Source organism: Neltuma alba, unplaced genomic scaffold, assembly GCF_004799145.2.
Source record: "Neltuma alba isolate B1F8T4 unplaced genomic scaffold, ASM479914v2 tig00010247_pilon, whole genome shotgun sequence".
NCBI lineage: Eukaryota > Viridiplantae > Streptophyta > Magnoliopsida > Fabales > Fabaceae > Neltuma > Neltuma alba.
This window is the reverse complement of record NW_021635174.1, coordinates 916,354-930,015: the sequence shown is the minus strand read 5'-3', so window position 1 is coordinate 930,015 and position 13,662 is coordinate 916,354. Positions and strand designations below refer to the sequence as shown.

Genomic DNA, 13,662 nt, shown 5'->3' with positions numbered 1-13,662 from the left:
CGATAAACAGTAAAGAAGCTAAGCATAAAACTATCATGAGAGGCTTCTGTAGAGGAAATGAAGAGCAAGACCTATCTACTGAAGCTTTAGTAAGCCAAACAACTTCTAAATTTGCTTCTCTAGGAATCCAAACACAAGAACGGTTCCTGATAAAATTCCTTTGAGACCAGCAAATTCTTAAGGAGATCACATTCCCATTGAGGAGTCTTGCATTGTTGATTAACATAATTTATGAGCATTTGACAAGAGTTGCCGCGGTTTTCAGCAACAAAAGAGGTCGATCAACCACTGGAGATAGATCCTTTAATGAACAAAAAAGGTGGGTCAATTGTTCTAAATCAGAAGCATGGACACGGATCACATATATCACCAATGCTTCCATCCACCAAGAACTCCCAAGCGTCAAATTCGATTCCGATGCTGCTGGACTTGGAGGAACCCATCAAATATCTTCATTCCCTCTACACAATGAAAAGAGCGCCTCCACAATCGTAGCAAGTTAACGCTGATTATCCATACCCCCAAAACGCCTCCGTTGTGATTTGCTTTCGCCAACTTACATACCCCCAACCAAGAGCCGCGACACAATGATGATTACAGAAACTCCCCCTGAAGAGGAGAAGTCCTCCAAGAGTGAGGAAAGGGACAAAGCCCAGGCAGAGCCATCTTGGCAACTTGCCGCCGCAAGAGAACGCTAGGGTTTGAGATATTTGTCTTGTATTGTTATTTGTAATATGTTCATAAAAATGTGACCATTAACGAATCAGCTAGATATGGGTTGTGCGCGCGCGCATTATTAATGTTTCTTCTTATTACTATTATTACTATAAACGGTGGCATAAAGTGGCGTGAAAATGGACTAGCATGGCACAAACAAAGCAGATCATTTTCCACGTCGTCATCCAACTTCAAAGCTTCCATGGCAAGTTGGCAAACCCCAAAGCAGAGCATCTTGATGATACTACCTTTAATTTTTAATAAAAAACTCGTTTAACTTTTATTTTAATCTTAAATGTAAAACTCTAATTCACTTTACCTCTTATATTTATCTATTTTTTCCAAAATAATTCCTATAATAATGATAATTCTAACAGATATATTTGATTAGCAACTATAATTTAGAAAAGACAACACATATTTATTATAAATAACTAAATTAGTTTTCTTAATCTATCTAAATTATTCAATTAGCTCTTATATTAAAGAAGAAAAGTAGGATATCAATGTATCAATAAAATATACCACAATTCAAATTATTATTTTCAAATAAATTTCTAAACACAACTCATTTCTCAAATTCCTTCCATTGCACAGGAAAAAATATCCCATCTTAGCGTGACATAAAAAGGGGAAGATGCAACAAAATAACCAAAAGAAAAGTTCGATTGTTGAAAATAAACAAAAAAAACCACTCCTGAAAATATTCTGCAGGGCTTTAAACTAGCCCATTTCATTTCTCACTATTCCACAACCATGCCCAGATGGTTTCCTTTATTGTTAAAACGATCATTTAACTTACAGATATTTCATTCGCTGTCCCTGAGCTTACAGAAATTCTTTCAACGTGTTGTCTGGATGGTGCAAGCACTACTTCAAATGGTGCTCCATCAAAGAAGCCATCTCAATCTGCAGCACACACATAAATCAAACTTATGATCCAAAAGCAACCCTAAATAAAGACAATATCAAATGTAACTAGAAATGCAGAAACGGCACGCGATAGACTTAGCAGGGAACTGAACACCGACAAATGTAGCCTCATTTCTTGGTACCAAATATCATCATAAAAGAGAGGGCAAGAGTAACTCAACTTTTTGGCTGAAAACATATAGGTCCTGTTTGGTACGAAATATTAAAAATGAGAGATAGGGATTATAATTGTATTTAAAAAAAATTATTAAAAAAGTCTTTAGCATGAGTAATTGCTTGTTATATGAGATTAAGCAAACTCATGGAAGTAAGATTGGAGAATACCACTTCTCCCTATGGTATTCCCCAATCTCACATATATGGGTTTGTCTAATCCCATATAATAAGCAATCTCTCATGCTAAACACTATTTTCTCAATCTTAATCTCAATCCCAATCCCTCATTTTTAATGTTTCGTACCAAATGATACCATAGTGTCTTAGACCCAACCCCAATTTCAGTTGGAAAATTTTACAAGGTCAAAACTAATCGGATCAAACCGGATAGAACCACAGCACAGCAAATCTTTACCATCAAGTATTTAACATGTTTGTATTCCTAGGACTCAAATTTGAGGCCTCTCTCTAGGGGCACAGCCCCATGTCATTTGAACCAGATGCTTGGTGGTAGGGTAACTCCACTTTCAATTTCTTAAATAATAACTGCTAAGCATAAAACACTTTTTTGTTTTTGGTTAAGTCGACTTTAGCATAATAGTAAATGATGGGATGATACGAGGAGTAAGAAGTGAGTCAAAAAAGCTTCCAATCCTCGAAATTAGAATGTTTTTTTGAAATATGGTTTAGAATGGAGTCTCGTTAACAGAAAACGGTAATAACTAATGAAAACCATAGGGTAACTCCACTTTCAATTACTTAGGTTAGAAAGTATCGCTTCTCATCAATCCTATCTCAAAGCACACTTGCACATATATCATAGATAGATTATGTAAACGAATGAACAAGTTAAGTTAAAAGTTGCTTCATATAACCTCACAAATGATTGTTGGATAATACCATATCAACTTACAGCTGTCAATGCAGCCTCTGCTCCCTTATTTCCAGATTTACCACCAGCTCGATTTAGAGCCTGGAATTAGTAGAAGAAACGAATAGACATCATAACAATCACAATCCTGATTAACAAGAAGAAGAATTTGAAAAATTCAACAGAAAAAGACTGGCTATAAACTTACTTGATCCATATCGTCACAGGTCAGGACACCAAATATGCAAGGAACTCCTACAAAGTCATCTCAGAAATGCCTCAGTTTCTCATCTTGTTGGCAATTGAAATGAAGACATGGTAAATCACAGAGAATTGAAAATAATAGAATGAAGACTATCGTTAAGGCATGTAAGAGGCAGCATAAGGTTGGCAGCAGAGAGAAGGGAATAGAAAAGGAAAATCACGTGACAAATGATGTAAAGAAGATAAAAATGGTTGCCCGTTGTTGAGATTGTTAGCATCAAGGGATTAGCTAGAAATCTCTCACAAGTTTAATTGAAGGCTAAAACAAAGTAAATTCATTTGACTAAATAGTTAAATCAAAAATAAATAAATAAATAACAAGAACAATAGATATCACTCATCAGTACTCTATTTTTCAGAAGTTTGATCCATGTTTGATGTCAGTCAGAACACATAGAAATTGATCTAAACTAAATATTTTAGTGATTGTCATCTAAACTCCAAGGGTGAAATAAAACCAACTTTAAATCAAAATGTTATCAACCAACGTACTGAAGTTAATGTCACAACAAATTATCAAGGAAATACAAATAGCAGCTAGAGGCTTAAACATGAATATTTTGTTGCTGTATGAACATGCTATAAGAATTTATACAGTAAATAAATAGAAGAGACCTGAATGTAGACCAGCTGAAAGCACACCAGATGCTGCCGAATTTGCAACTGCGTCATAGTGGGTAGTATCACCTCTTACCTATTTGCAACAACCAATGGTTGCAATAGTAACAAGAATTTAATCAATAACATATCAGCCAGAATGTAGAATAATAATTTGTCCATTCAAAATATTAAACTTGTTATCACCATACCACAGCTCCTATGCATAAGATTGCATTATATTTCTGTGATTTACCCAGTCTTTCTGCAACAACACCAATCTCAAAACAACCTGGAACCCACACAACCTGAGGTAGAAGGAAAAATTACAGTCATCTCTTTTAAATGCTACAAAAGTATAAGCAAATAAGCAATGCAGAAAGCAACGTTAACCTAAAGAACGGCTATTAATATGCAACTGTACGAGACAAATTAAATTAAATTACATATATATATATATATATATATATATATAAGCCGATCTATGTAATACGGACAATTATAGGATTCAGAACATGGCAAGTCTACCTTGCTTCATAGATAATTTAACTTTTGCTGCCAATGAAAACAATGGGAGCTAACATATTTGTTGGGATACAAAAACTGACAGTTGCACAATCTTCTCACTAACAGCACAGTAACAAAAATACATAAAGTTGGATAGGTTTTGTCAAGTAGATATTTAAAGGGGAAAGAGGACAGACAAATAGATATATATATATATATATAGAGAGAGAGAGAGAGAGGAGGAAGAAGAAGAAGAAGAAGAGAGAATGCATCATTTACAAATAAGAAATAAGCCATTTTCTGAATATAGCTCCAGGTTATGAAACCTAAGCCCTAGTCCAAAAGGAAGCAAAACAAATAGTGGAGGAACAAAAAAGGAAAACAAGGTAAGAAGTCTCGACCCAATGCAAATATGTAACAAGATAAAAACAAAATGAATATTAAATCAACAAACTACCAGGCAAATAGAAAAATGGGTAAAAAGTATGCAAATAACAAATTACTGTTATTCTGAAATCCATACATACATCAATATCCTCATCTTCAACCGAATAGTTCTTGAAAGTATTCAGAGCTCCCTCCAAGAGCTGCTTAGTGACAATTTCATTAAACCGGGCAACAACCTTAATGATAAGAGATTATAGGTCAGAGCAGTAAAAGAATCAACAAGAAAATCTTTACAATCTCTATCCTATTTGCAACGGAAACAAGAATGCAGATTTTTTAAGACATCCTAACTTCCTCAAGATTTCATTGCAACTCTCACGATATGAAATAAGCAATGAACCTCATATAATATGTATATGAGGTTATAGCTGCAAAGGTTGCCAAGATTCATGCCATTAAAAGGTTACCAAGACACAGTTCCCTTTAATAATTTCATATATAATGGATTTGGGAGCAAAATTTCAGTTATGACTAACTGAAATCAAGCAGTTTTTGGCTGTAATATTTGGTCATATTTGGTAAACTGACCACAGCAAAACGAAGTCCTTGGGTTCTTGTCACTGAACCAGTCAAATGGCGTACAGCAGCAGTTGGAGCAAGAGATGATCGACGCTTTCTGTGAACAGCAACAAGAGGCACTATTCCTGATGCTAATGAAGGAAACCCATGAATGTGTTAAGATACTAATGCTGCTTGGAGACAAGAAAATGAAATGACACAAATGACACAAAAGGAGAGGTGAAGCATGTTAAAAATTTAAATTCTTTGCCATTGTCATAAGTTATAACAAACCCGCTGAAGTCATATCCTTGTAGGGTTGTCATCAATCATTATGGATAGTATAAAGAAATGCTACCTCACGTACAATGTGAAAATGAAAGTTGACTTTGTCTTTGAGGTCCCCTGTACGTATGCAGGTTGTTGGTACTATCACATGAGTGAATGGGACCAGAATGGGGCAGAAATCCAAGCTGGGGCTGATCAACATGAATGAAGGAACCAGTGAAAACAAACAAAGCCATTCCAAGCACTGTCCTCAATAACGATGTATGTACCTAAGAGGCTAAAAGAAAATGATGGGAGCATCGTAAATATGTACTTTTGGCCACTAGAGATAAGAGTAAAATACTAAGATTGAAGTAATCAAAGAAATCTCGATGAATTGGATATTTTAAGGTAAAGAGGAATGGAATGTCAAGATATTTAGACAGTAAGAGGTAAAGAACAAAGATTGAGACAACCAGCGCTTCTTCAGCCTCCTCTTGTTGGATCTCTCTCAGTTTATTTGGTTCAACAAAAAGGAGGGGAGGGTTTCTTAATGATCTCTTTTGGTGCACCTTCCAAACTGCATAATTTATTTTTTCACTCTAATCCCAACATATTGTTGAAGGCAATGTAATTTTAAAAAGAAAAAAATCCCTTAGAAACATCATGAAATATGAAGCATTGTTATTAAATAGATAATAAAACTCACTTATTTTTCTTATTTGTCAATTCCCTTAATTTCATTTCTCAACACCAAATAATGAAGACATACTGATGCAAACAGATGTCAGAAATTGCAAAGTCATCATACAAATAAGTTTGTCAAATGTTCTACTTGTTAAAAAATATATCATTTGTTAAGCTTGTAGGTGGACAGTGACCCAAAGTCCTAAGCTTGTTGTTTAAATTCTGAGTATTTCACTCCATAGTATTATTTCATAACAGATCATTACAATATATAGGGTCCGGACGGTGATAATAATCCGGTTAGAATCATTCAGCAATAACTACAATTAATGACAGCATACAATCAGGGATATTATTCTCATGCATAATGATAGGAGAGAATCATGGGCTTTCTAACACTCCCCCTCAAGCTGGAGAGTAGATGTCAACCATCCCCAGCTTGCTTCGAAGCCCTTCAAACTTGACTCTGGCTAAAGGTTTGGTCATGATGTCAACAATCTGATCAATCGAACGCACATAGCTTAAGTTGATGATACCACCTTCTACCTTTTCTTTGATAAAATGCCGATCAATATCGACATGTTTTGTTCGGTCATGATACACTGGATTCTTTGTCATTTCAATACTGGCTTGGTTGTCACACCAGAGGTTCACTGGCCCTTCATAGGGAATTCTCAATTCCTTCAGGAGTCTAATCACCCACATTCCTTCACACACCCCTAGAGCTACAGCTCTTAGTTCAGCTTCAGCACTGCTTCTTGAGACTACGATCTGTTTCTTGCTTCGCCAAGTCACAAGGTTTCCCCAAACATAGGTGCAGTAACCTGTGACAGATCTCCTGTTATCTACAGCTCTCCCATGGTCTGCATCAGTATAGACTTCTATGTTTCTTGTATTCCCCCTTTTAAAGAATATTCCCCTTCCAGGATTGAGTTTGAGGTAGGAAAGGATTCTGTACACAGCCTCCATATGTTCTTCCTGAGGTTGGTGCATAAATTGGCTTCCCACCCCAGCTACATAACTGATGTCAGGTCGTGTATGGGTCAAGTAGATCAGTTTACCCACAAGTTTTCTGTATCTTTCTGAGTTAACTGGTACCCCTTCTGGTTTAACCTCCAGATTGCATGACTCTTCCATAGGTGTTCCATTCGGCTTAGCCCCAAGTATCCCTGTTTCATGGAGTAAATCAAGTGTGTATTTCCGTTGTGACACACTTATACCCTTTTTGGACCTAGCAACCTCCATTCCGAGAAAGTACCTCATTTGACCTAGGTCCTTCACTTGGAATTCTCTAGCCAGGGCTTTCTTGAGTTGAGAGATCGAAGCTTCATCATCACCAGTTATGACTATATCATCCACATACACAATTAGGATCGTTACCTTTCCATCATTGTGTTTGACAAAAAGAGTGTGATCAGCTTGTCCTTGGTTGTAACCAAACCTTTTGATTGCTTTGGCAAACCTGTCAAACCATGCCCGTGGAGACTGTTTCAGGCCATATAATGACTTCTTCAGTTTGCAAACTGAATTAGGTGGAGCTATTACTCCATCTGGAACTTCCATGTATACTTCCTCCTCTAAGTCTCCATTTAGGAAAGCATTCTTTACATCCAATTGATGTAGGGACCAGTCAAGATTAGCAGCTAGGGATAAGAGTACTTGGATGGTATTGAACTTTGCCACGGGAGCAAACGTTTCTTGATAATCAATCCCATAAGTTTGAGTGTACCCTTTTGCAACTAATCTCCCTTTGTACTTGTTGATGCTTCCGTCAGGGTTGAATTTCGGTGTGAAGATCCACCTGCAACCTACTGCTTTCTTGTCCTTAGGAAGTATGGTTATATCTCACGTTTTATTCTCCTTCAGGGCTTTCAACTCTTCATATGCTGCATGTTTCCAGTTAGGATCTTTCATGGCCTGTTGAAATGTTTCTGGAATTTTCACCTGTGAGCTATTCACCACAAAGGTTTGCATTCTAGCAGATAGATTGCCATAAGAGACAAATCGTTGTATAGGATGCTGAGTACAAGACCTTACCCCCTTTCTAAGTGCAATAGGCCATCCTAGTTCTTCAGGATCCAATTCCGGATTGGAATCATGTTGCTGCCTTGGAATGGAAGGAACCCCACTACTACTGTCTTATTCACTTGAGTGAGATCTTGAGTGCCCTGTCACCCCTGCATCAATTTCAGCATTCGTTTCCATTGTGTGAGTATTGTTTGTGGGGGTTTTGGGCTGTTCTGGTTGAGGTGTAGGTTTAGGGGTTTCCGGTTCAGATTCAGGGATTTCTTCGTGCGGTGTATAGAGTTCTGGAGGATTAGGAGGTGCGTTGGTCTCAGGTTCAAGGGTAATTAGCCATTCTACTCCACAATTCTCCCCCTGAATGGGTAATTTGGGATAGTATGCATCATCTTCATAGAAAACTGTGTCTTTGGAGATTATGAGTTTTTTGGTAGAGGGACAGTAACACTTATAGCCTTTGTGGGTTGAGGAATACCCAAGAAAAAGACATTTTTCGGCTCTAGCACCTAGTTTTCCCCCATCATGTTTATGGACAAAGACAACACACCCAAAGACCTTTTGTGGGATGGTATTGATGATAGGTGAGGCGGGGTAGGTCTCAAGGAGTTTTTGAATAGGGGTTTGGAAGTTGAGAACTTTGGAGGCCATTCGGTTAATAAGATAGGCTGCAGTTAGTACTGCATCTCCCCAAAACAGGCTTGGAACATTTCTTTCCATCATAATGGCTAGGGTTACTTCCAAAAGGTGCCTATATTTCCGCTCGGCAATGCCATTTTGTTGTGGGGTATAGACACACGAGGTTTGGTGATAGATTCCCTATTGCTCAAGAAATTCCCTAAAGGCTCCACTCACATACTCTTTGGTATTGTCACTCCTCAGTACTTTGATGGGAGTTTGGAATTGGGTTTTCACAAAGGAGTAAAAGTTTTTGAAAATTTGTAAGGTTTCGGATTTCTCTTTCATAAGGTAAACCCATGTAACCTGTGTATGATCATCGATGAATGTGATAAACCACCTTATGCCTGTTCGGGTTTTGGTTCTGGCAGGTCCCCAAATATCGGTGTGGATCAATGTAAAAGGGTTAGTGGGTTTGTAAATATGCTTGGGAAAAGATGTGCGAGTTTGTTTGGCAATTTGACAAGTTTCACATTGGAAAGGAGAAGAATTTTTATTGAATAATGTTGGAAACACATGCTTCATATAATCAAAACTGGGGTGGCCTAATCTTTGATGCCACAACATTACATTTTTATTTCGAGAATTGGAGCTAACCATAGCCTTCCTTGCTCCTTTTGTCTTCATGTCCTTTCCTTCAAAGTAGTAGAGTCCATCCCATTCCTTAGCAGTCAAAATCTTCCTCCCCGAGATCGAATCCTGAAAAACACAGTTAACATCATCAAAGATCACCCGACATACTTGTCCTTTAGTCAGTTTGCTTACAGATATAAGATTGCAAGTGAGAGCAGGAACAAACAAAACATTATGAATTTCCAAATCATCAGAGAGGGCCACAGTGCCAACACCCTCAACTTTAGTATATAGTCCAGTTGCCACTTTTACTCGGAGGTTCTCATGGCAATATTTGAGAGTTTTGAAGAGGGATTTATTACCAGTCATGTGGTCTGTAGCACCAGAGTCGACAATCCATGTCTCATCACTAGTGACCATTGCATTAAGAGCAATAATAGAATTACCTGACTGAATCAAGTTCACGTTGGGAACCTTTTTTGATGAGTTTTGCCTTTCGAGCATCTTTCAGAGCAGTTGAAGTTCTTCTTTGGTTAAGCGATCTCCATCATCGCCTCTTTCCTCGGAGGAGGTGTGGTGGCTTTTTCCATCTCGACGCTGTTGCTGTTTCCCATGGGTTGGCTTTCCATGTAGTTTCCAGCATTCATCTCTGGCGTGGCCTTTCTTGTTACAGTGATTGCACCACTTGTTCCCTTTTCTTTCAGAGCTCTCTGATGTCTGGGGTCCCCTTGTGACTAAAGCTGAGCTATCAACTGGAGTTTGGTTACCCTGGGTGAGGTGTCTCCGACTTTCTTCGAACTTAACCATGCTGAAGACTTCAAATAGGGATGGAAGGGGCTTTAGACCCATAATTCTGCCTCTTACTTCTTCAAAAGCATCATTCAGGCCCAACAGAAAATCATATGTTCGTTCCTTTTCAACTAGTTGTCTGTAGTAATTGGCATCATCAATATTCTTCCAAGGATGTACTTCAAAGAGATCCAATTGCTGCCATATCTTTGTCAGAGTACTGTAGTACTGTGTTACAGTCAAGTTTCCTTGCTTCAGTTCTTTGAGTTGCCTCCTTAGGTCCAACAAAGCAGCAGCGTTGTCCAATGTAGAGTAAGTGCGCTTAGCAGCATCCCAAATCTCCTTGGCTGTGCTTGCAAGAAGGTATCCCTCACTGATTTCGAGAGTCATTGAGTTACATAGCCAAGACATCTCCTGATTATTTTCAGCGAACCAGGTGTCAAAATTGGGATCATTGTATGCCGGTTGTTTTGCTTCTCTATTGATATATTTCTCCTTACGCTTCCCACGTAGATACATCAATACACTCTGGGACCATTGGAAATAGTTGCTGCCATTTAGTTTGTGAGCCACCATCATAGGTTGCTGTTCAGTGACTGTTGTCAAATCTGACATCGGATCAGAAGTTTTAGAGGGGGCTACTGGTGGAGTACCTTGAGTATTTGAGGATGTGCCAGACATAAAAGCCATTGGAATGGTGCCTTTTGTGACAGGCATATTGCGAACAGACCCAAAAAGTGGTGGAAAGTCTGATGGATTCATCTTCTGGACGAAGTACTGTACTGGGATGGATCTGGCGACGGCGCGTGGGCTTCACGCGCGGCGGCTTGTGACAGCGCGTGAGCTTCACACGCAGAGGCTTGTGACGGCGCGTGAGCTTCACGCGGTGCTCCGTTGGACGCCGGCTTCTGGGGACGCGCCGATCGGAGGATTCCGGTGAGGATTGGAGGGGTGGTGTCGGTCACGTCCTTCTCTGGCCTTTAGATCTGAGGACGCCGGCGTTTCTCTCTCTCCCTCACTCTCTCTCCTCGCTCTCTCTGTTTACGGCAGGGGTTCAGGACGGATCCAACCCCAACGCTCTGATACCATGTTTAAATTCTGAGTATTTCACTCCATAGTATTATTTCATAACAGATCATTACAATATATAGGGTCCAGACGGTGATAATAATCCGGTTAGAATCATTCAGCAATAACTACAATTAATGACAGCATACAATCAGGGATATTATTCTCATGCATAATGATAGGAGAGAATCATGGGCTTTCTAACACTTGTCGATGTCACTCATTAGAGAGCAATAAGTTAGGTTTTTTTCCCAACATTATATCCATATTCTCCAAGCAAGGAAGACCTATATTATACTCAGAAGGGGCATTTGACCCCAGTGGAATCTTCAAAATATGCATAATTGATATCATATCCTTTTAGTTTTTGCTCCAGATACTTTAATGCCTTAGCGAGCCAATTGATTCAAGCAATCCCCACTCCCGCAGCCCCAAGCCACCGGAGAATGACAATGATGACAATCGCTCAATTTATGATCTTGCAATCTATGATTACAAGTGTTGCCTAGAGTAAGGCGCAAAATTGACTGTTTCTGTCAATAGCTTCTAAATTGACAGACCATAAGCAGCAGGAAATAATTTAAACTCAAGCTTCTAAATTGCCAGGCACAAATGGAACCAACTCATTGACTAGATCATGCATCCAAAATACCTTCTGAATATTCTAAATGAGTAATAATATAAAGAGATTAAACAAAATGCCAACACACAGCAAATTCAACATTGCACAATAACACAATCCAAAGCATATATGTCGCTAGTAATCAAAAAGAATAATGCAGAACTATAATGGTCAATTACACGCCATTCAGGCAAAAACTAGCAATCAAAGTTTGGGAAAAACAATCAAACTCAATCTATAAATTCAACGGTGTCAATATTCAAACGATAACACAACTGGATTCAAAGCCAAGTTAAAAATGAAAATTTTAGAACAGGTGAAGAAACGGTGCAATGGCGTCCGACGGAGGGTTGAAATCCATGCAAGTAAAAGACGATGTGGGGAACAAATTCAAATACAGATTCAAATCCACCTTGAACAAATCAATCGCATCAGATTTTGGGATAAGAAAATGCTAAAGGGTTCGAACCTTTTTGAATGCTTGCTGGGCACAGGGTTGACGAGGGCGGACAGCGCTAATGGCGAGCGAGCTTCGACCGACTGTGGAATGCTTGTGTTTTCTAAGCGTCATAGTAGTAATTCATTTTCTAATTTATTTTTATAAAAATTAAGGGGTTAAAGTGTAAATTAATTCTAAAAATTTTTATACAAGAGTTCTAACTATTCGAAAGTTTTTCATGGGAGCAAATTTATCTTAAAAATTTAAAATTATAACAATATTATCTCCTATCGTCAAAAAATTGACACTGACTATTAAAATAGTAACATTAACTGTTAATATTTTTAATGATATAAGACAATATTGCTACAATTCTAAATTTCAAGAACAAATTTGCTCCCAAACCAACTCTTCTAAATAAAACTTTAGGGATAAATTTGCATCTTATCCCAAAATTAATAGAAAAATGACACAAAAATAACACTTCAACTTGAAAATGTCAAAATGGTTACTTAAATTTGCAAAATTCTAACTTAGGCACAAGTGACCAATTTGGGATTTTTAAATTTACTGAAATGACCATATTGTCCTTTATTTTATTTATTCTTTTTTAAAAAACCAAAAGCCCCCACAAGCACCACTAGAGCTCATGTGTTCACCGTCACCGGAGTTCTAACGGCTAGTAACAATTTTTTTAAAAATCTTTACAATTTCAGTAAAATGGTTAACAAGTTTTGTAATGTTATCAATAAGTTCAGTATAATAGTTAACAACAGATTTTTTAAAAAATTTAAAAAGTAGCATTTTGACAATTTCAATAATAACGGTAACAAGTTCCGTAACTCTGTTAACAATTTTGGTATAGCATTTAACAACAGGTTTTCTTAAAAATTAAAAAAATGGCATTTTTACAACTTTAGTAACTACCTTTTTTTTTTTTAATTTTTACAACTTCAATGAAGCAATTAACAAGTTTTGTAACACTGTTAATAAGTTCAAAAAAGTAGTTAACAATAGGTTTTTCAGAAAATTCAAAAAGTAGCATTTTTATAACTTCGGTAATGCCGTTAATAGTTTCGTAATTCTATTAACAACTTCGGTATAGCATTTAACAATAAGATTTCTAGAAAATTCAAAAAGTAACATTTTTTCAACTTCAGTAACGCGGTTAACAAGTCATGTAACAATATTAACAACTCTCATAAAGGTTGATGTTTTTAATTTTAGCTCCTTATAAAAGTTGTACAACAATATTTTTTCACTTATACCGAACATGTTAACAGAGTTACAGAACTTGTTAACAGCATTACTGAAGTTGTAAAAATGCTACTTTTTGAATTTTCTGAAAAACCTGTTATTAACTATTATACTAAACTTGTTAATAGCGTTACAAAACTTGTTAACTGTTTTATTAAAGTTGTAAAAAAAATTTTTAAAAAAATAGTCGTTAAAGTTGTAAAAATACCATTTTTTTTAATTTTCAAGAAAAATCTTTTGTTAGATGCTATACCGAAATTGTTACTAGAGTTA

At 37.2% G+C, this 13,662-nt stretch overlaps 1 protein-coding gene across 1 annotated transcript; it reads right to left on the bottom strand.

Annotated features, from left to right (window-relative positions):
• Positions 1-1,288: 1,288 nt before the first annotated feature.
• On the bottom strand, positions 1,289-12,251 carry LOC114755291 (6,7-dimethyl-8-ribityllumazine synthase, chloroplastic). The gene is made up of 9 exons (XM_028944161.1): positions 12,163-12,251; positions 5,358-5,547; positions 5,021-5,142; positions 4,573-4,668; positions 3,751-3,846; positions 3,557-3,635; positions 2,886-2,932; positions 2,720-2,779; positions 1,289-1,626 (listed from the first exon to the last, which is right to left on the bottom strand). Exons 2-9 carry the CDS (start codon positions 5,512-5,514, stop codon positions 1,588-1,590), a joined length of 696 nt encoding a protein of 231 aa, XP_028799994.1. The 5' UTR covers positions 5,515-5,547; positions 12,163-12,251; the 3' UTR covers positions 1,289-1,587.
• Positions 12,252-13,662: the final 1,411 nt, after the last annotated feature.

Bases quoted from the DNA above. Each gene is read 5' to 3' on its own strand.
- LOC114755291 (XM_028944161.1), bottom strand. From the start codon at position 5,514: ATGGCTTTGTTTGTTTTCACTGGTTCCTTCATTCATGTTGATCAGCCC. The intron at 4,669-5,020 runs GTCAGTTTACCA...CTTATCATTAAG, and splicing joins AAGGACTTCGTTTTGCTGTG to GTTGTTGCCCGGTTTAATGA. The intron at 1,627-2,719 runs GTAAGTTGATAT...TGTGTGCTGCAG, and splicing joins CAGAGGCTGCATTGACAGCT to ATTGAGATGGCTTCTTTGAT.